Source organism: Arvicola amphibius, chromosome 8, assembly GCF_903992535.2.
Source record: "Arvicola amphibius chromosome 8, mArvAmp1.2, whole genome shotgun sequence".
Lineage (NCBI taxonomy): Eukaryota > Metazoa > Chordata > Mammalia > Rodentia > Cricetidae > Arvicola > Arvicola amphibius.
The window spans coordinates 106792465-106816244 of NC_052054.1; the positions used below are offsets into that span (position 1 = coordinate 106792465).

General features: G+C 41.8%; 1 protein-coding gene across 1 annotated transcript in view; it reads left to right on the forward strand.

Moving 5' to 3' along the window:
- The window catches only part of LOC119821949 (nuclear autoantigen Sp-100-like), a 49184-nt gene that overhangs the window by 21389 nt on the left and 4015 nt on the right, over positions 1 to 23780 (forward strand). The window contains exons 11-16 of the mRNA XM_042055624.1: positions 167 to 306; positions 1362 to 1433; positions 10682 to 10729; positions 13983 to 14133; positions 16245 to 16307; positions 22794 to 22898. Coding sequence (XP_041911558.1) covers positions 167 to 306; positions 1362 to 1433; positions 10682 to 10729; positions 13983 to 14133; positions 16245 to 16307; positions 22794 to 22898 — 579 coding nt within the window. The remainder of the gene's footprint in view (positions 1 to 166; positions 307 to 1361; positions 1434 to 10681; positions 10730 to 13982; positions 14134 to 16244; positions 16308 to 22793; positions 22899 to 23780) is intronic.

Sequence of the window (23780 nt, forward strand, 5' to 3'; positions counted from 1 at the left end):
CTCCTGAGTGCTGGGATTGCAAGTGGATGCCACATTTGTGAAAATGTCAGGTGTCATTTTTACGTGGATCCTGGGAATTGAACTCATGCTTGCACAGCAAACACTTTGCAGCCTGAACTGACTCCTCAGTCCCTGAAAATAACTTCTGCATTGTAATTTGGACCAGGAGCAGAGCTACCCAGCCATGGAATCAAAATTCGCCCTTGTTCTGTGAATCTGGTAAATATAAAGCAAGAAAATTCTTCAGTTTCCTTGAGCGGTGAACATCAGATCCACACAAGGACCGACCACAATCAGGCCTCTGAGGTAATAGGTAAGGAGGACTGACCTACTTGCTACAGGATCCCAGGCAAGAGCCTTAGACAAGTCATCAGGGTCCTTTGGGGGCAGCGCAAGTAGCCAGGTGGAGGCAGGAAGGGAAAGAGGCCCACCAAAGCCAGCCTTAAGCTTAGCAGAAGGAGGTGGGGGGAATTAAAGGCAGAATTGAGAAATGGAGGCTAATAAATGGTGAGGCCAGGCTTTCTTTTCTAAATTAAGAGAAGGCAGGTGTATGTGGTGGGGGGGAGGGTCGGTAGGAGTTAAGAAGAGAGAAAAATACCAGGAAACCAAAATACATGTGAGAAGAGATGGGCAGGGAAGCATACCAAGGACCAAGAGGTCCATCGCGGGGAACAGATGAAGAACAGGATGATGAACAGAGCCAAGAAGAAAGCTAAGGAGCAAAGTAGGAGTGAAAAAGAGGTAGGTGAGGGTGTGGGAAAGTGAGAACCAGAATGAGGGTACAGACAAGATGCTTGTCAGTTGCTAGGAGGGACCACCTCTATGACAGTTTGCTCAGTTGTGTTCACAGCCTTAAAGGAATGGTGTACAACCTGGAGTTAGCTATTCAGGTCTTCTTAGTGTTCATGGTCAGGTGTTCTCTACCGTGTGTGCCTGCTGTCACCGCTAAGGTGTTGCGGGATATTTGATCACATTGGGTGAAGATGTGTCACTGTGTTACCTCACCTGCCTAAGCCACCTTTGGATTGATTTAATAAAGAGCTAAATGGCCAATAGCTAGGCGGGAGACAACAGGCAGTACTTCTGGGCTGAGATGGAAACTCAGGGAAGAATCTCAGAGGTGGGGATTTGCCAGCAGAGGAAGTTGAAAGTACTGTACTGAGGAAAGGCAATGAGCCATGTGGCAAAATGTAGATTAAACAGGTTAAAGTTTTATGAGCTGGTTGGGAACACGCTTCAGCTAAGGACAAGCTTTCATAATTAATAGGAAGTCTCTATATTATTATCTGGGAACTGGCAGTCCAAAAAAGTTCAACTACACTAAGATGCTTAAGGCACTTTTCTTTCTTTCCTTCGTGCAGACCTTACCAAAGATAATTCTGATGATGAAAACAGCTGCTCAGAGGAATCCACCTCAGCCACCTGCCAGTCAAGTAAGGAAGCCCAGAGAGCAAGACATGTTGTGGGCATCTGCTCTCAAGCTACTGTTTTATGATGGGTTTTGTTCTGAGCCTGTTCTGTGTGATGGATCCCTGAAACCAGTTCTGTCCATTGAATTTCACTTCATTCTTTTGGAAAATGCAGGGAAATCATTGCATACACTTCCGGGGGATTAATCTTATCCTATTAATAGATAGAGTCATCCATTTTTAACACAATAGAAACAGACATGTGTATGTATATGTGCGTGCATATGTGTGCGCATGCACACTTGGGCATATGTTCATGTGTACAAGTACTGGTGTGTATGTTCATGGAGGTCAGAAGACAATCCCAGGTGCTCATCCTCACCTTCTACTTTGAGACCTAACCTCTTGTGTAGAAAGAAGCGGCGGGCTGTGTCCCGCCACCCGGCTAGCTTTGCCCAAAGTAATTACACGGAAACTGTATTCTTTTAAACACTGCCTGGCCCATTATCTGTAGCCTCTTAATGGTTAATTCTCACATCTTGCTTTAACCCATATTTAGTAATTTATATAGCACCACGAGGTGTGGCTTACCAGGAGAGATCTTAACCTGCATCCATCTTGGAGAGGAGCATGGCGACTCACTATGGAGACTGCCTGAATCGTCTCCTCCTCTTTCCCAGAATTCTGTTCTGTCTACTCCGCCTACCTAATTTTCTGTTCTCTTAAAGGGCCAAGGCAGTATCTTTATTAATAATGAAAGTAACACATAGACACTCCTCCATCACTCTTGTTCATTAACATGTATGCCAGGCTAGCTGGACCACAGTCTTCCACGGATTCTGTCTTGGCTACCTGTCCTGCTGTATGGACCCTAGGATTACAGTCCATTCTACAGTGTCTGACTGCACATCTTGGGTTCAGGTCCTCATGCTTGTACAACAAGCACTTTAACCACTGAGCCATCCCTCTGGCCTCAGTGAGTTTGTTTCTTAAACTAATTATCATGTTTACTAAGCGTTAGACTCATCCAATGATTTCTATAGAAAGCAAAAGGCTTCCCACTCCTTTATTGGAAGATCATAGTTCCTCTAAGCAGAAACTCAGACTAGAGTCCAAAAACAACTCATACAGCTATGTGGTTAAGTAAAAAGAAATAGAAGCTCAAGATAAAACATTCTGAAACCCAAAGTACTGTTCCTAACAAAATTCTTCATCAAGTCTTGGCTTTTGGAGCGATTTTTCAAAAGACTTTACAAATAATGCGCACTTCTTTCTTTATAACATCCTTAAAGAACAACTAGAACACACATAGACATCCTTTTCTCCTAGTTGAAGAAAACCAGTCACAGATGATATGTGTCTATGTATTCTCCAAAGTCTAATGGAGTATGAGACTGTCATCCTGGGTACTGAGTAGTTTCTTTCCTAAACTGTGGGATAGGAAGGTTTCTGGGTGTGATGTCATGAACCTGTAAGCCAGCACTCTGGGGGTGGAGCCAGGAGGATCAGGGGCTCAAGGTCATTCTTGGCTGCACAGGACTCTCTCTCTCTCTCTCTCTCTCTCTCTGTCTGTCTGTCTGTCTGTCTCTCTCTCTCTCTCTCTCTCTCTCACACACACACACACACACACGGGGGGGAGGGGGGGAGACTAGAAAGGCTTGATTATCTCAGCCCTATCTGGGTTGTTGGAAGATTAAGATTCTATAGTGTGCCCCTTGGTGATTCCTTTCCTAGATCAAGAAGACTTTAGACATGTGCTTCCTCAGGGAAAACACACTAGGACAAAACCTGAGGTCATATGAAAACACTTCTCCGTCTTAAGGTTACAAAAGAGCAAACTTTGCAATGCTGCCTTCATTTTAGTTGTTCATGTGTCTTTTGTTTGTTTATTTTTGCTTTTGTTTGTGGGGTTTTTGTTTGGTTGGTTGGTTGGTTGGTTGGTTTTTGTTTTTTCGAGACAAGGTTTCTCTGTAGGTTTGGAGCCTGTGCTGAAACTAGCCTTGTAGACCAGGCTGGCTTTGAACTCATAGAGATCCTCCTGCCTCTACCTCCCCAATTACTGGGATAAAAGGCGTGTGTTACCACTGCCTGGATTTCATGTATCTTTTAAAAGTAGAAATGTGTTTTACGTTTTAGACTACAAATACACTCTGTGTCTATGGTTCAAAAATAAAATAATATTTTTCATAGAAATGTGGGAAGTATCAGATCAATGGCAATTGTTCAACGTAAGATTTTCAAGGTCTCTCTGTGTTTGTGTGTGTGTGTGTGTGTGTGTGTGTGTCTGTGTGTGTATGTGTGTGCATTCACACGTGTGTGTACTTGTAGAGGCCAGAGGTCAGTATCAGGTGCTACTCTTAAAGAGACATTTATCTTGCTTTTTGAGAGAGGGTCTCTCATGGGGGGGGGGGCATTAAAACTCACAAATTTAACTATACTGTCTAGCCAATGAGTCTCTCTAGCTCTGGGATTGCATGTGTGAGTTAGCATGGATTGTACAGATCCAACTCATGTCTTCATGCTTGTGTGTCAAGAACCTTACCAACTGAACTATCTCTTCAGGCTCTTCAACATAAGACTTTCCAAATTTTCCTACAGGAAACACAGGAGATGATGGGAATACAAAAAGATGGGCAGGGGTGGGGTGGGGGTGAGTAGGAAGTCAAGTCTTAGGAAGAAAAAGGCCAAGTGATTTCAGATGGCCCCTTGACATTGAATTGTGTCTGCCTTACACATCAAAATGGAGTTTCACTAACCTACTATTCTGGTAATTTAGAAAGGCAGACCCATGTGCATGGATGGAGGCCAGGCTTTTAAAGCAGATTCAGGGTATTTCTAAAATTTCTTATTAGGGAATTTCCTACTAAATTGATTTTTTTGTTCACAACCAGGGGATTCCAGATAATTCAACTAGTTGGTATAGTGATCAGTATCCATGACTTAGAATCAAATGAGGGAAAGGGGGCCTGTGAAGTCACATGCTCAAGACACTAGATTGTACCAGAAGTTGGCTAGGATTGCAACTTCTAGACGGTGGGATGTCCAAATTGAACTGTAATGGCTCGAATTGTAATCCAAGCATTCTCCATAAGCCTTGATTCTGCAACTCTAGGGTACCACTTTTTGCATTCTTCTTCTCTGATCTTATCAGAAAATCCAAACTCACCAGAGAATGATTTATCCGGACAAGCCCAGCTGAGAGATAAAATAAAATATAGCAAAAATAAATAAATAAATAAATAAATAAACTAGTAAAAGGATACTCTCTTTACTCCATGAGATTGCACCTATTATTACCAAAGAGTTGAAATAGCACATTTAGTTTCTGCAGTGGCTTTATAGTTTATAGAGTATAATAAGAATAGAATTCTTCTGTTTATTGATAACAGTGTCATTTGTCATTAGCTTAGAAAGTCTACAAACAATAATTTGTGCTATTTACATATCAAGCAGATATGATAAGTCTGGGGTTTCTCTGTTCTGTCGGGTCCTGCAGTCGTTCAGTCCCAAAGAATCACAGAGATCTACATCAATTATAAACTGACTGGCTCTTCTATTAACTAATTCTTATAACTTATTTTAGCCCATGTGAGTTAACCACATGTCTTGGTACCATTTTTGGTGAGGCAGTCACATCTTGCTTTCTCTGAGGCTGGGATAGACTTAAACTTACCTCTTCCCAGAGTTCTCATGTTCTCATTGTCCTGCCTCTACTTCCTGCCTGGCGACTGGTCAATCAGCATTTTATTAACAATGATACAAGTGACAGGGTACAGACCATTGTCCCACAGCATAAGGGCTGCAGAGATGGCTCAGCAGTTAAAAGCACTTACTGCTCCTGCAGAGAATTCAGGTTTGGTTCCCGGCACCGAAACTCTCTCTGCAGGGCTGGCATCCTCTTTTGATCTCCAAGGGCGCCAAGCATGCATGTGATGCACAGACAAGCAAACAATCATGTGCAAAATAAAACATTTAAATCTTTTTTAAAATATCAATTTATTCTTGATTTATAACAAAGTATTTAAAAGTAAAGCCAATTTTAGTCCCCATTTAGTTACTTGTTCCATTTCACTCTATGCATACTAAAGTCAAATATGTGACAATACCTGTTAATGCTCAACATTAATATATCTGATTTATGATGCAGAAATTAAACACTCAGTTGGTACATTAATTGTCACTCTTGTCAAAGCAGCTTATTTTTATAATTCAGAAATAAGTTATTAGGACAGTCAAAAGACAAAATTTAAATTCAGGCGCAGACTGTATTTACTTGATTGACTAAAATTTAAAAATCAAACAGCCTTCATTTCTATAATATTTCAAAGAAATTTAATGTATGATTTTTGAGAAATATTTTCAGAGATACCTACATTTCCAGCATTACAATCTGATACTTTTAATAAGAGTTACCCTACACTGCTCATATACCATCATCTTCTGGCATTACATCTGATACTTTTAATCATAATTGTTATAATGATCAAAGAAGTTTAGTTACTAGTTACTATCAATTCATTTAAATATAAGCCAAGTGTGCTCACCCTTTTTCAGTTTGTTGAAACTCTGTTATGTTGATTTTGGTTTATCCTCAATATAAAATTTCTATGACACTAAACATACCACAAATTGACGACACTCTCAGAGCAAAGCAGAAGTGGACAGTGGACAGTCCCCTTCAGTGCTGCCACCACTGAACTGACCACTCTGTCATGCTGCCTGGCTGAACACTGACATTCTTTAGTTACAAGTGTAAAGACGCCTACCTACATGAGCTTAAAAATTGATCTGCATAAAAGAAATTTTAAAAATTATATACAACAAATTGGTTTTTTAAAATACAAAAATAACATCTGTTACTTCTGTCATGCTGACAACTTGGCATATATATGCATGCAGAAAAAGTTCCAACTCGGTCATCTGCATGGCTGTGCTCTAATGTGATAGACAAACTGCCACTACGTTCACACTGACAGAAGATGTATTCAAAATATTTAGTATACTAAATACTGTAATATCTCTGCACGTATAAATGCTGGTTATAATAGTTTTTGCTTTGATTAAAAGTGTCTTAAGCTAGGCCGGGCGGTGGTGGCGCACGCCTTTAATCCCAGCACTCGGGAGGCAGAGGCAGGCGGATCTCTGTGAGTTCGAGGCCAGCCTGGTCTACAAGAGCTAGTTCCAGGACAGGCTCTAAAAAAGCTGCAGAGAAACCCTGTCTCGAAAAACCAAAAAAAAAGAAAAGAAAAGAAAAGAAAAGAAAAGAAAAGAAAAATATGTTGGCATATGTTAAGTTTTTTTAAAATAGGATTTTAACAAGAAAGAAGTCATCTGGTCATCACAGAACCTTAGCAGGGAGCTGTGGGAACTAGGTTGTTGCTCATTTATACTTGAGAAAACTAGAGCTACTGGTGCTTGAGAGCCATGAACAGACGACCACAAAGACTTAAAGCGCAATCCAGGATGGGTTCAGTCTCAGACACAGGGCCTCTGGAACCAGGTTCAATACAAGAGAAGCATTCCTTCAGACTGTCCTGGGAACACAGGCTCATTTGATGCAGAGCCACAAAATTAACTTTGAGTACAAATAACGGTGTTGTTGTTGGTTGTTTTGTTTATTACTTTTTATACTCTTGGATTTTTTTTTTTTTTTTTGCTCTTTTTACTCTTTATTCTTGGGTCCTTTGGGGGAACCGCCACCCAGCTCCAAAATAAATCACACACACACAGAGGCTTATTATTAGTTATAAATGCCCGGTCTTAGCTTAGCTTGGCTTGTTTCTTGCCAGCTTTTCTTAAATCAACCCGTCTACCTTTGGCCTGTGGATGTTTGTCTTTTTCTTACTTCTGTAGTCTCATTTTCACACTTACTGTGTGGTTGGCTGGGGGCTGGGGAGCTGGGGGCTGGGGAGCTGGGGGCTGGGGAGCTGGGGGCTGGGGGCTGGGGAACTGGGGAGCTGGGGGCTGGGGACTGGGGAGCTGGGGGCTGGGGAGCTGGGGGCTGGGGAGCTGGGGGCTGGGTAACTGTCTGCTAGCATCTTCCTCTCCTCCTTTTCCCGCTCTTTCTCCTTACTCTTCCCAGATTTCTCCTTCTGTTTATTCTCCCTAGCTGCCAGCCCCACCTATCCTTTCTCCTGCCTTGCTCTAAAATGTTTTAGGCAGGCAGAGTAACACAGCTTCGCAGAGTTAACAAATGTAACATAAAAGAAGGTAACACATGTACTGAGGAGGCAGGCAGGCCTGCTTTCATCCCGCCCGGATCCCAAATGTCTAGCTTTACACCCGAAATAACAACACACAAACTGTATTCATTTAAATACTGCCTGGCCCATTAGTTTCAGCCTCTTATTAGCTAATTCTCATGTCTTGCTTTAATGCATATTTAGTAATGTGTGTAGTACCACAAGATGGTGTCTTACCGGGAAAGATTCAGCATGTCTGACCTGGCGGCTGGCTTCATGGTGATTATCCCAGAGAGGAGAGGCATGGCGGTTGCCCAAGGCATCTGCCTCACTCCCAGCATCCTGTTCTGTCTACTCCACCCTCCTATGTTCTGACCTATCAGGCCAAGCAGTTTCTTTATTAATTAACCAATGAAATCATCAGATAGATAGAAGACACACCTACATCAAACACATCTTTGCATCATTAAACAAATGCTCCACAGCATAAACAAATGAAACACATCTGAAAATAATTTTCCATGACATAATAGTTTTCTCCTTTTTATCTTACAGAGCCTGAAAATTCCAGAAATCCTACTACATTCATAAACATGTATAGGAGAAGAGGTAAGAGAAAATGAGGCCTCTTTAACATACTTGAACTGTGTGTTCAATAAGAGATTCACTCTTCTTGGCCCTATTCTTCAAAGTACAATACAAGTTTGGTTTTGATTTTAGGTTATTCCTGCTTTAACTTCTAAGTTGATCAGGCATGCTAACTGCTGTATTGGGTGAATCCAAAGATGTTAGTGATTTCATTCATATATTAAAAGTCTTTCTAATATTTAGTAGAAGTTCAATTTTTAGTACAGATTTTTAGGTGGAAGAGTTGCCTGGCCCTGTTCCCAATGGTCATCAGAGAAATAGAAGACCCACCATCTTTATTTAACACTCCCACAATTACCCCAAGAGAAAAGCAATGCTGTCAAAACATGTTGAAAAGATGCAAACGTCACAGGAGACCCCAAAAGGAACAAGGAAAAGAAAAGTGTGGTGTGAAGATTCTCACCTTCAGGGTTAGCTCATAAGATAAAATAGTAAACCTGAGGTAGGATCATGAGCTCCAAGGGTAGGGGCATTCTTGTACTGGAATTTCAGAGCTTTGCAAATTTTTCCTAGTTTCCTCTTTCTAGACTTTTCTTCTTTCATGGTTCCCAAATTGATATTGTCAGCTAGCCACATTTCTACAGTGAGGAGCTGAGCATAACACACTCTTTCTGCCTCTGTCTGTCTGTCTATCTGTCTGTCTGTCTCTCTCTCTCTTTGTCTCTCTCTGTGTGTGTATGTGTGTGTGTCTGTGTCTGTGTGCCTGTCTGTGTAGCTGAGAGATAAACCTGAGGTAATATTCTTCAGGTATCATTTCTCAGGTGTGACCCCTGGTTATTTATGAGACAGAGTCTCTCACTGGCCTGGAGCTCACCAAGCAGGCTAGGTCGGCTGGTCAGTGAGCCCAGGGACCTGTCTGTCTCCATCTCCCCAGCACTGCAGTTACAAGTGCATGTCACCATAGCCAGCTTTTCTTTTTAAACGGGAATTCTGAGTCAAAGCCACTGAGTCATCTGAGTCATCTCCTCAGCTCCGTGATCACAACTCTTCTGAATCCAGAAAGTAACCAGGTGGTGGTGGTGCAGACCTTTAATGCCAGCACTGGAGGCAGCGGCAGGTGGATCTCTGTGAGTTTGAGGCCAGCCTGGTCTACAGAGTGCGTTCCAGGACAGACAGGGCTACACAGAGGAACCCTGTCTCAGAAATAAACAAACAAAAACAAAACAAAACAAAAACAAAGGAAAGAAAATGATTCTATCAGAAGCATGGAGCTTAGTACTAAGCAGTGAGCTGGGTGCAAAGCATAAGACCGGCTCGTCTGCACCAAGGGCATCAGAGTCTCAAGCTCTCTGCTGTGGTTGCTTCTGACCACACAACACTGCATAGCAGGCCCCCTGGGAGACCATTCTCTCATCTGTACCTTTTTTTTATAAAAAGAAATGTGTAATGTGTCAATGAAACCCAAGACAAGTCTCACTCAGTACCTGTGGCTCCTCCCAACACTTATCACCTCACCCCTACCCTAAACTTCTCCCTCCCAGGAACAGGGCCTTGCTTCCCTTCCCCCAGCTTCTGATCCTGTATAGGCGCAGCCATTTTGGTCGCCTGGTCTCTAGCTCTCTTGGTCTCTTGGCCACTGGCCGTCTCTACTCCCGGATTTTCCCTCCCCTCACCCCCAACTCCATGACCTGATTCAGTCTGCTGACCTGGTTCAGTCTGGACCCTTCCAGATGCTTGTGGCTGTTCTCTTCCTGTAGGCAGAGTTGCTCTGTGTCTCAGCAAATCATCATTCAGAAACTTATTATTATTTATAAATGCTCAGGTGATAGCTCAAGCTGGTGACTAGCTAATTCTTACATTTTAAATTAGCCTGTAATTCTTATCTACCCTTAGCCATGTGGCTGTACCTTCTTTACACGCAGCACATGCATCTTGCTTCCCTCTCTGTCTCCCTGACTTTTGAGATTCCACCCTTCTTGCTCCCACCATGCTCTGTCTGGCTGTCCCGCCTATACCTCCTGCCTAGCTACCAGCCAGTCAACTCCTTTATTAAACCCATCGGAAGGTGCCTTGGCAAAGACACATCTTCACCGTGTACAGAAAGGATTATCCCAGAACATCTCCCTCACATTCACAATAAACCTCCTCCTCAGCCTTACCTAGGAGCGGCCATGTCCTCACTTATTCCTTCAAAATCGTCATGAATCGGGGCTTAATGCAATCGCCGTAGATGAGTGACAGTCATCTTCTTCTTTCGTATGGCCACACTCCCCAGCCCCCCAATATTGAATTTGTGGGATGATTTGCAGTGAGGATTAAATGGCTGTGGGTCTCTATCCTTTTTGGAAGGAAAGAAACAGGAAAGATCATGAATGCATCTTTGTAGTTCAAATGCTGTCCATTTAAGGAGATATTCTCGATATTGACTTCTTAAGTCTTCAGGGAATTCCTGTGGCCATTTTGGTTCTACATTGTTGGTTTTCTTTTCCCTTTTCTTTCCAGGTACGTCTCATACTGACAGCTCGAGCACCAGGAAAAGACAAAGGACAAGTAAGAACAATTTAAAATTCTAGATGTAGCAAATACTTCTCTCTGTTGTAGTGAGGAGCTGCGGGCAGGCCTGCTTTTCGTCCCGCCCGGCTTCCGGCCACCTGGCTAGCTTTATATCCGAAATAACAACACCAAACTGTATTCATTTAAACACTGCCTGGCCCATTAGTTTCAGCCTCTTACTCACATCTTGATTAACCCATATCTAATAATCTGTGTAGCACCACAAAGTGGTGCCTTACCGGGAAGATTCTAGCGTACGTCCATTTTGGGCCAGAGCTTCATTGCGTCTATCTCAGAGAGGAAAGGCGGGGCAGTTGCCTCACTTCCCTCCTTCCCAGCATTCTGTTCTGTCTACTCTACCCACCTATGTTCTAACCTATCAGGCCAAGGAGTTTCTTTATTAATTAACCAATTAAATCATCAGATAGATAGAAGACACACCTACATCATTTCCCCTTTTTCTGTTTAAACAAAAAAGAAAGGCTTTCACTTTAACATAGTAAAATTATATATAACAAAACAGTTATCATGCAAGAATTATAGTTACAATATTTATATCCACTCTATCTTTTATCATAACTAAGGAAAACTATAACTATATATTTATTCTTCAGTTCCGTCAAAGAGTCCAGATGGATATAATATTACCTAAGTAAATGAGAAGTAAGCAACTTCCAAAACTCTAGAAATGACAGAGACAACTCACTGCCTGGACAGTCACCCAAAGTTCCTCTGTACCGTTGGGGCATCCATCTTTGGCCTTCAGGCCCATAGTTTCCAGCAGACATTTCCATGAAGCAGGAAATTTCAAAGACAGTTCAGTCATTTTCTGCTGTGTCCTGCAGAATGTCTCACAGACTCTTTCATGAATCAGGAACCCTGAAAGACCATCTCATCTTTAGGCAAGTTCAGCAGTCCTCTTTCTGCTGGTTCTTTGTGTCTAGTTCATCCATCAGTCCAGGCAAGAGCAGTTTCTTGCCCAAATGGCTAACCAACTCCATTAGGAGACTCTTCAATGCCCATCTTCCTCTTGAAGTAGATTGGTGCTGCCAGGAGCAGACGTGTCTCATTGTCATGAAAAGCCCTAACTTACTAAAAGATTTAAATGCCATATAATGTAGTCTTTGAAAGGTATTAGGAATGCCTATCTAACTGAAATATATCTCTATATATCTAGAAAATCTAACATGACTACAAGCTTTACTATTATCGATGATTATCCATTAGCAACCTATATTTTCCAGTTATACATTACATTCTTAAAAGAACTACACAATCACAATACCTTAATCAAGATCAGAAATACATATAACAAGACTGACCTTAAATTAATATCAGTAACCAAAATTCACAACAATCCAACTTATTTATATCTATATCATCTCCCCTTTTAAATGTAATAGAACATTTATAAACAATATTTGGGAATATGGATGCAGTTATTTCTCTCCAAACTTCTTCCTGCTGAATGGGGACGCTGTTAATCAGATCTTTCATGGTGTAACCTGTGAGCCAGGTACATCTCAGTCATCAGTTGGGTGAAATAGTTTTTTGAGGGTGTTCACAGCAACCTTTCAGGAGGGCATGGTCTATCATACCATATTTGGATAGAAGAAATCCACAGGGTCTCATTTTCTGTAAAAACAAAAGAAGAATCTCTTTTCCAAAGTATCATATCCTTAGATCCAAATTCTGAAGTCAAGGTATTTTCAAAATATCTATGTTGGATTAGTTCAGCAGCATTTATAAACAAATATCTTTTAGCAGCTGTTGCTCCTTCCTCAGCATTCAAACAATTCAAAGAGAGCGTAATAGCCTACAGTATCAAGATTCTCTGTGTATTTTCCATCTTTGTGCAGCTTTATTTTAACCTCTATTTTGTTTATTTTTACTTTTATTTTTTGAGACAGGTTCTCTGTATATCTTTGTCCTGGAATAACTCTGTTGACCAGGCTGTCCTTGAACTCAGAGATCCTCCGGTCTCTGCCTCCCAAGCATTGGGATTAAAGGTGTGTGCTACCACACCTTCAAATCACAGAGGTCAATCTACCTCTACCTCTCAAGTGTTGGGATTAAAGGTGTGTACTACCACACCCAACTACTTCACTTTTTTTTTTTACTTTTAACCTTTAGGCTGCATATATTTTTAACACACTGTAAATCATTTAGAAGTTTTCTTTTTGAATCTCTCTTTACTGTATCTCTCTCTCTTTTTCTGACCACATAAGCCTTTAATTTACCAAGCAATATCAGTAGGACTAAAGCTATGGCTTTGGCAGCTGGATCCAGCCCATTCCTTAGCTTTCCAGCCTCATGGCAGAGGTACTGGCTATAGCCATGTTTATCACCACAACTCTGTGGTGGTTCAAGGTCCCTGCCAGCAAGCAAGCTGCAACAGTGTTAAACAAAAATTAAAAGCTCCATAGTCAGAACTGCCTGCTTGAAAGAGTCAGAGTTTGCCCTGGCAGGACGGCCCAGAAAGCTGGCATTTTAAAACGGCACAGCTTTTTTCCTGCTATGGCTGAAAACCGAAAAACACACGTTCAGCTTTTCATCAACACCATTTAAGTGTTTCGTGGCAGGACCTCTTAAAAGAGCTGCATGGTTTTGCAGCTAAAGCTGAGTCAGGAAGCCACTTAGATGAGAGTGCTTGCTAGCCTCTAGCAAGCAGAGCAGACCCGAGAAATTGCTGCTATCAAGAAAACATGCTTTACTCTATTCTTTTCCAAGCTTTCTCAGGCTTTCTGTGGATTCAGTTATCCATTCTGTAGCTCCTCACTACACTCTGTAACTAAAGCCTAGACTTCCTTTCAAGCAAAAGAGTGTTAGCCTGGATGGTGGATCACTCACGCGATGCTTTTGGTTCAGGTGAGTGGGAGCCGTTGGCTGTGGCACACAGGTCTCAAAAGCAGTCAACAGCTTTTCACCCAAGTAAAGAGATGAAGTTGATCCTGGGGGGAGAGGTCACTTCATTTCACATGATCATCTAGGGCCTGAGACCTTAAAGACTGTCACCCATCATGCCCAAGACTCCATAGCAAACAGAAATGGAAGCAGATGGTGCACAAATAACCTCAGAAAGGGCACGTGGTCTAAGAAACAATCACAGAAGAGAATGGCCACCAGAGCAAAGTTGGCCCCAGCCCCAGCGCTAGGGACAGTTTCTGGAGCAAGTTTGACCAACAGCTCAGATAAAGTCAAGGTTGGCCTGCTGACAGCATTGTCTGTATGCCTCCCAAATAAACTGCAGGTCTCTCATACCCTTCTCATACAGGCTGCAGGGTTACCCAACCCCTACCCATCCTCTCCATCACAGGCTGGCAGGACTATCCCTCCCCAGTTACCCTTCAATTTTGCAAGATTGAGCCTTCCTACATACTCATACAGGCTGCTGTTTGCATGTGTGTCTTCCTCTGATATGTGTAGATACCAGGAGTTGATGTTAAATATCATCTTCAATCTCTCTGCCTGTAGTAATGAGGCAAGCAGTGGGCAGGTCTGCTTTTTGTCCCACCCAGCTCCTGCACAGCTAGCTTAGCCCTGGAATAATTACACTGAAACTGTATTCATTTAAACACTGCCTGGCCCATTAGTTCTAGCCTCTTATTAGCTAACTCTCACATCTTGATTAACCCATTTCTAATAATCTGTGTACCACCACAAAGTGGTGGCTTACCAGGAAGATTCTAACCACCATCTGTCTTGGGTAGAAGCATGGCGCCTGCATGATTCTGCTTCTTTCTCCCAGCATTCTGTTAAGTCTACTCCACCTATCTAAGTTCTGCCCTGTCAAAAAGCCAAGGCAGTTTCTTTATTAACCAATGAAATTAACACATAGGCAGAAGACCCACCTATATCATCTGCCTCATTTTGAGACAAAGGTATCACATTGAACCTAAAACTCACTGATACAGTGAGGGTGGCTGGTGAGTAGGCTTCAGAGACCTTCCTGTCTGTATCTCCTCAGCTCTGGGATCATAGATACTCACTGCTGCACCCAAGTTTTTACACAGTACTGGGGATCTGAACTTAGGTCCTTATGCTTAGTGAGAAACACTTTATCAACTGAGCCAGACACACACACACACACACACACTCACAGACACACAAAGATTTAAAGAATACCTATGTAACTGAAATATATCTCTATAATCTAGAAAATCTAACTAACATGACTACAAGCTTGACTATTATAGATGACTATCTATTAACATATATCTCTTATAATACATTACATTTTTTAAATGAACTACACAAACACAATACCTTAATCAAGGGCAGAAATATACATATACAGTATAACAAAATTCACCTTAAATTTGTATCAATAAACCAAGATCCATACCAATGCAAATTATTCACATTTATATCATACCCCCTTTAAATGTAAACAAACATTTATAGACAATATTTGGGAATATGGGCATAGAATTGTCCATACTGCTTCCTGCTGTTTAGGGCTGCTGTTAATCAGGTCTTTAAGTGGTGTATCCTGTATGATAGGTTCATCTTAGTCACCAGTTAGCAAAATAATTTTTCCAAGCCTACATACATTTATCCAACACTGTGACCCATTTAGAGGTCATTTATGTCTGAATCCATCCTATTGTGAATCTTTAGTTCTTTACTGTCCAGGAGCACTTCTTAAAATGCTAAGCACTTCTTAAAAACTTAAGTTGTGCCATTAGTAGGGGTAATACAGTACCACCTGTTTGCCTGCCCAGTCTAAAACTTAAGCTGCGCTGTTACTATGATAAATATGGTAGTGCCTGCTCAGTGCTTGGCACAGTTCAGCATGGCAGAGCTACTTGTGCCTCTGAGCTGCACACCACCCCACTTCCAGGCATTAAACAGTCCACATTGCCATTAAGCAAGCTGTCACACTTTACTCACAAACCCCATCCAAATGATCTGTCTCTTGCAAGAGCCAGAGTTCATGCTAGCAGCATAGCCCAGAAAGCTGGCATTTTAAAACTGTGTAGCTCTTTTTCTTTTGCTATGGCTGAGTCAGGAAAACCTCTCTTAAAGGAGCTGTGGCATGCCACCAGCAAACAGCAAAAAGCTGTGTTAAACTTTGTAATTTTTGTGTTTAAAATTAAACTCTCTCGGGTTTTTAAGTGGATTTAGTCCATCACATTGGCTCCAATTGTTGCAAGGAGACTGCTTGTTCATCCCGGCATCCCAGCTAGTTTAGCCCCGAAATAATCACACAGAAACTGTATTAATAAAATCACTGCTTGGCCCATTAGCTCTATCTTCTTATTGGCTTAGCAAGAAGCCAGAACCACCAAAGTAAAAGCTTTGTTTTACTGGGATGATTGATGCTGGATTTCAGGGGCTGAGAAATTAGAGGTGATTAATAAGAGACCAACATTACTGAGGTGAAATTCAGAAAGTGTTTACTGAGAGTCAGCACAGAGAAGTTGTGTTTTAGAGGTGGCCAAGGTTGTATCTCCCACTGGAAACTGAACTTGATAGTATAAGAGTCAATCAGGTGTTACTGGTTTTGAAGGGATGAAGGGGTCATGGGGAGCAGCTGAGGCTTGGCACTTTGAGAGGCCAGGAGAGGTCACTGGTAAAGATGAAGCCTCAGCAGCAGTTGAGACCTAGGACTGAAGGGATCATGTAGAGAAGTTGAGGCTTGGAACCATGAATACACCCAAGGAGGGACTATTTGTGAAAGTACAGCCCATTTACAGCAGAAGACCCCAGCATTATGGAGATGCCAGTACCATAGGATGATCACCAAGAACAGCAGCAGCAATGATGTAGAGCCAGTCAGAGCCTAAAAGACAAATTGTGTGTGTGGCACAGAGTGGAAACAAGGAAGTGACCAAAGCTTCCTTGGGGGAAACCAGAGATCAAAAGTGGATCCCAGACATTAGATACTGAGATATTTGCAGTTGGAGTTTGGTTTTGCTTTGATCTCATTGTGACTGTGTCCTGGTTTCTTGTAGTAAGAAAGTATATAACTTAATTTTGACTTTTTACAGGAGCCCACAGCTGAGAGGTTTTGAATTTCTTTTTTATTTGCCTTTTCTTTGTTTGTTTGTTTTTGTTGTCGTTGTTTTGTTTTGTTTTTATGAGACAGGGTTTCTCTGTAGCTTTGATGCCTGTCCTGGAACTAGCTCTTGTAAACCAGGCTGGCCTTGAACGTACAGAGATCTGCCTGCCTCTGCCTCCTGAGTGCTGGGATTAAAGGTGTGTGCCACCATTGCCTGGCAGGAACTGGCCATTTTTAATGTTTACATATGTAATCCCCTTGGGATTTTCCTCTTTGTATAAATGTGAAATAAGAATCTGGAAAACAACCTGGCATTTGGTGCATGCCTTCAATCCCAGTACTCAGGAGGTGGAAGCAGATGAGTCTCCATGTGTTTAAAGCCAGCCTGGTCTGCAGATTGATGTCCAGGACATCCAGGACTAGACAGAGAAACCCTGTTAAAAAAACAAAAACAATAACAAAAAAAGAATCTGAAAACCATTCCCTATGCTATTTTGCAGTAGCTGGAGATGCTGCTTGGCCCTCAGTCCTTTACCTGTTCATGCCTTGGTCCCCCACTACTTCCACCTTTGGTGCCTATCAAAACTACAGAAAAGAAAGGAGAGCTCAAGGCTAGGTGACCTGATGACCTGCTGGGGGTGGATTTTAAAATAAATTTAAGGTTATTTCCCCCTGCCCACTTAGTCCATTGGAATCTCTGACTAGAGCTGCATTCATCTTGCAGATTAATTTGAGAAAAATAGAGACTTACTCATTTACTAATATTTTACCTAGTACTCTTACATAATGAATTTTCTTTATATTATTTCTATACAATAAAAGGAATATTTTGAATGATTGTGACTCTATTAACATTTTTCCAGTAACCTGAAAACTGGAATGAATTCACATGAGAGAATTTGCATAGGAAATTTGAAGTCATTTTATTACCTGCCTGCATGAGAGAGAATTACACTTCTGCTGATTTAGTATAGAATCTTACAAGTGTTTATATGGATTAGAGACCTGAGAGTAACTTAATATATCATGGCCAAAAATTATCAAGAAAGATAATATTCCAGAACTATGGGTCTCTCTGGAAATTAGCTTCATGAGGAATAGCATTAATTTCTAATTGCAAGACCCTTTCAAACAACTCTTTCAGTGACAGAATCATATTGGTGGACAGAACTAATTAATACGTTTATGAGTAGACGAGACCACCCATGCTTTACTGGAAAAAAAGACCTAAGCCCTCACTGAGTCTGCTTGAACATTTCACCAGATCAGATCGCTACAGTACATTTATGGAGCAGGATGCTCTCTCTTTCAACATTCATTGGGGACCTTCCCTTGGACTCTTTCTGCAAATACTTTTGTTGTATGAAGACTTACATTTTAAAAATCTAATCTGTGAAATTACATTATATAACCTTACAAGAAAAGCTCAATTCTATTGACAGAAATTAAAAAAAAAAAGTACTGAAAAGGATTTCACCTAAAAGCAGTGAAACAGGAGATGGTACGTGATAGACTGGTGGATAGCTAGACAGACATACAAACATACATACATACAGATAGATTGATAGATAGATGATTGATAGATATAGAGAGATAGATGATAGATTTAATTTTCTATGACAGTCTCTAACCCATGCTGTTTAAGCCCAAGATACCTCACCTTTTTTTCATATTTTAAGCTAGTTACAAAGCATAAACAATTCTATCAATAGTTAAGTGAGAATTCTTATGTTGTTCTTTGTTCTCATTTAGACAAGCCTGCCCATATAACCCAGTTTGGTCTTGAACTTCTGATTCTCCTTTCACCTCCTTTCATCTTCACCTACTCGATCACAGTTCCGAGGAGTAGATCTCATCTTTGTGTGGTCTGTCTGTATTGCCCTAATGGGTTTGCTTTTCAGGCTGCTTTAAGAAACCATGGACTAATCTGAGACTGCAGGGACCATTTTACACAAAGAGAGACAATGAAGTCCATAAAGATGAGGACTGGTAAACAGGCATGGAAAGAAGGTTCCTAATTCCTACAGGGAAAAGGATTTTAATGGTGGTAGGAGTGATAATATTTCTATAAACAGAATTGATGCTTATCAGCATAAGAGTTATATTTTCTAAAACATGTCAGGCTGGGTGTGATGGTGCATACATACTGTCTTAGTCAGGGTTTCTGTTCTGTGAAGACACCATGACCACAGCAACTCTTATAAAGGAAAACATTTAACTGTGTGGCTTACATTTCAGAGATTTAGTCCATTATGATCATGGTGGGACATGGTGGCATGCAGGCAGACATGGTGCTGGAGAAGGAGCTGAGATTCCTACATCTTGACCCATAAGCAACAATAAGTGATATGAACTAGATGTAGCTTAGACATAGGAGACCTCAAAGCACACAAACTTTTGGAGATATTTAAAATCCAAATCAAACAGCCTCACATCGATGCCTTGCACTCAGCAAGCACTAAAGTGTTAATTCTTGTTATTATTATTTTCACAGTGTCCCTTGGGATACAAACAAAACTGCCTAAAGATATTTTCTGTATTAATGTGCGATTAAATTAAGTGAATCAAGGTCAAGGCCATGAAAATGGCATCAGGGTAAACCTAGGAGTCCTAGTTTGGGTGACTGTGGCTGATATGACTCACTAAGGCCAAAGCAACTTGGAGAGGAAAGGTTTATTACACTCACACTTCCAGATCACAGCTCATCAAAAGCAGTGAGGGCAGGAACTCAAGCAGGGCAGGAACCTGGAGATAGGAGCTGAAGTAGAGACCATGAAGGGTGCTGCTTACTGGCTTGTTCATCATAGCTTGATTTGTCTGCTTTTTTATAGAACCCAGTGTCACCAGTCCAAGGATGTTACCACCCATAATAGACTGGGCCCTCCCCATCAATGACTAATGAAGAAAATGCCCTGCAGGCTTGTCTGTGGCCTGATCTTATAGAGGCATTTCCTCAACTGAGGCACTCTCCTCTCTGATTATTTTAGCTTGTATCAAAATGACATAATGCCAGAACAGCAGGTTAAATAACAAAGACTTGATAATTACAAACCTATGGGCTATATATTTCTTACTATGTACTAGGCTTTTTACAAGTTACATGGGAAGTCTGAAAAGCACTACTACGTATATTGCAACCTTTTGGAAGTATCTGGTTTTGGTTTTGTTTCCTATTTTCTCAGGGAAAAAGAGAGATAGACTTGGAGAATACTTAATTTGGAACAACAAAATCCCAATGGAAACAAGCTGGAAAAAAAGGTTAAAAACAAACCATGATACATTTTCAATGCTAAATTTTTATTCTTTTTATTATATACTTCCAATAACAAATCTACTTCTCTGACTGCTCATTGTAGCCATGGTAACTGTTGAGAAACATACCCAATTTAGTCAGTTCCCAAAGTATTTTGGGGAAAAAGACAAAAGATGACACTAACAAGTGACTTGATGTGTCTGTGGTTAGACAAGGTCACTACAGCCTCTGCTTAACTTTTGATGACACAATGAGTCATAAAGCAAAACAAGACAAACACCTGTGAGTGACAGATGGTACCACTGCTTCTCCTCAAGATCAAACCATGAGGTCACTATACAGACCTAAGTCAGCCACTTCTTCCCTTATGTCTCAGCTAAACTCATCTGTAAGTTAAGTAGCATGTTATATTGGCTGTTGTCAAGGTCATCCCAGATCTTTGGATTACTTCACAGTCTATAACTCTCCAAGCAACTTGGTAAGCACATGGATAGCCACCTCTCCAGCCTATGAAGCATCTACTACATTAACAACTAAAAGGTTAGGGAGAGCAGCTAGTACCTCCTTCTCTCCCTCCTTCCTGCCTCTCCTTCAATCGCCTTTCCCCCTCTTTCTCTACCCAACCTGCTATCTCATTATATGTGTCTATATGTGCATATGCATGTATGCATATGGCCATAAATTTTCCACTTAGTTCAGCAGAAGCAGTGCCCAACAGTGACTGACTTGCTTTGTAATTAAGACATACGTTGTCCTTCTAGAAGATCAACAGCCTAGTGTTGTCACCGTGGGCAGTGTATCTCCCAAATACACCCATCAAGTTCCCATCTCCAGAGTTCCTTCTAGGCTACACAGATCATGCTTCTTCATAAATTCTCTTGATGATTCCCACTCAGCCACTAGCCACCCCTGACTGCCTCTAGCCATAAACTTCATCTTTACACAACCCATTAACGAGTGTGATAATCTCACCTTCCCTAACTTATCTACAGACAAGATTTATGACAAGACTTTAGTATGACTTAAAGGAAATATCTGAACAACTGAATTCAGGAAAATGGACCTTCTCTCCTGGGCTACATATTGAGCCCCAAGCCAGCAGGTTATAGAGTAAGACCCTATCTCTATAAATAAAAAAAACAGCAACAATAAGAAGAAGACAGAAAAAGAAATGTAGCTTCTCTCAGGAAGACTGGAATAGGGAAGGCTGACACTGGCAGGATCACACTCCCTGTCCCCTTCTGTGCGCTGTGCAGCACGCTTAGACAAGAGCCCTGACCCAGGATTTGGGGTCCTGGTACACTGTTCACAGTCATCCTGACACCTGATGATACTCTGAGAAAGTCCAAGATCACACCCTGACAACTTCTCTCTCTTAGGATTATAGCATTATTAATGAAATTGTTTGAAATAACATGTGGTAGTTATGGCTGCATTATTATTTTAAATAGTCCATGTACAGTTTTATTAATATTAGGTGGGTATTGAGACTAGAAGAGCTGGGCTAACAGGTGGCTCAGCAGTTATGAGTTCTCTGTTCTTCCAGAGGACCCGGGTTCAATTCTCAGCACCCAAATGGCAGCCTTCAACTACCTGTAACTCTCCCTCCAGGGTATCTGACACCCTCACACAGACACACATATAGGTAAAATACCAATGCACATTTTTTTTAAAAAGTGGCTTCCCGTTTCAGGTGAGTTAAGCTGAGTGCCCTGCTTATGTTGTTTTGAGAGACTGCTCAGAAGCAGCTGTGGGGTGCTCCTCCCACCCCATCCCAGCCCCAGAGTGTCTTTGATGGAAACTTTAACTGGCTGGAAAGGCTGGAGCCACTAATACGGAAGTTCATTTTAAGGACTTCAATATCTGATCCAATGAAATTGAATCCCACACAAATGAGACATACACACAGACTGCCAGACACAGGCGTCACCAGCAGTCACCCGGCATGTGCTGGGACATAGACAGGCAGGCTGAGTGGACGTAGGCACACAAGCCTGCAGATAGACACATACAGGCAGGCAAGCTGGTAAAGGTGGCCTCAAGGCCATATTTATACAGAACAACACAAAAGCGTCACTCTGCCAGAACTGATTATCTAAAACATGATATCACTATTTACTTTGGGGTTTCCAGATACTTGGTGTCAGTTAACTCAGTGTGCTAACTTATTGTCATCTCCCTTCCCACCATGTACAGTGTCAGCCATGTTTGAGCTGACATATCAGGTAGCCATATCAACACCATGTTGTTTAAATATAAACACCCTCACGGCTTTCTGTGTCTAACACAAGCACCGGTCGAGTGGTATGCAGGGCTGCTCTAGAGTTGCAGAATCTTCCAGAGAAACTGCCTGAGGCCTCAGGCAAGCTCAGGAAAGGAGAAAGACAGCAAATCAGAAGAAAGGAGGGTGATGGCATCGCCTCATTGGTGTCCCCTCCATCCCCTCTACCGGAGATGCCTCCAGCAGCAGAACAAAATCTGAGTCATTTTATTCCCATCTGCGGAACTCCAAAGCCATTGCATAATGAGAACTATCTATTCAAAATATTCATAGGAAAGTCACTGTACAGTGGCTGCAGTGACCAAGAAGTTTGAGATTCTGACACACAAGGCTTCAGCCACTATGCAGGAGTTCAAAATTTGGGAGCAGAGCAGGTTGTTATCTGTAAGAACCTAATCATTCATAAAAGAAATACCTTCAAGTCTAACTAATTCCTGGGAATTAGTTGTAGAAACAAGATACCAAAGTGGGTAGAGGGAAGGGCATGCATAGTTCTAGAAAAAAGCAAATTATATCCCTGCAGGTCTGAGAGATCCCAGACAAAACAATGTGGATTTTAGCCGTTCTGAGCTTCCAGTGACCTGTGGTAATGCTAAGGGGACTCTGTATGTGGAGAAATTTGAACGAGGTGAGTTTCAGATCTTTTGTGCTCCTCATCTGGACAATGGCACCATGTAGGGGGTGGGCACCTGTGTTGGGGGTGTCTCATCCCAGAGTCAGTTTACGGGGCTCAGGATATCATCAATGTCACACCCGTTACTGAAGTGAGGGTCTGAGGTCAAGTTACCAATGAGAAAAGGGCATGAGAGGCCAAGTCCAGAGGAGCCAGAAACACTTGACATTGTTCTCCTAGTGGGGACACACAGGGTGCAATCAGCCACCCCAGCAATGAAAGTGTGAAAGGCTTTCTTCCAAGGGGCTACCTGAGCCCAGGATCAGGGCTTCTAAGAGCATAGAGTTATACAGGTACCTATCTCCATAGCGCACACCAAATCCAGATACTCACGAGGAAAATGGGTCTCCTGTGGGAAGTGAGCTGTGTGTAAACGCTCTCGGCATAGAGAGTTATTTTGTGTTTCTGGCAATGACAGAAGCTCTGTCCAAAGTCACATTCGCAGACTATAGCCAAAGTCTGACTGTGTCAGGCGGCATTTCTTCGGAGAGTCTCAGGCCTGCTGTCTTCATTCTTTTCTGCACCAAACACAAGAGAAGAACAGCAATGAGGACATTTTTTAATTTTTTTCTTTTTCTCTTTCTTGTACTATTGGGGTTAAACCTAGGGCCTGTGCCTGTGAGGCAAACACAGCTCTCACTGAGCTGCACCCTAAGCTGCAGTTTTGAGAATTTAAATATCATACATCCCTGACCTATTAGGTCACCTTTCCTCCCCCTGTAAAAAGCGGCCATAAGATGCCTGTTTAGCATCTCATACTAGACTAAGCCCTAATACACCAGGATGGGAAGTATATGTGTCTGAGAAAGTCAGCATCAACCTTTGTGGGTCCCTTAG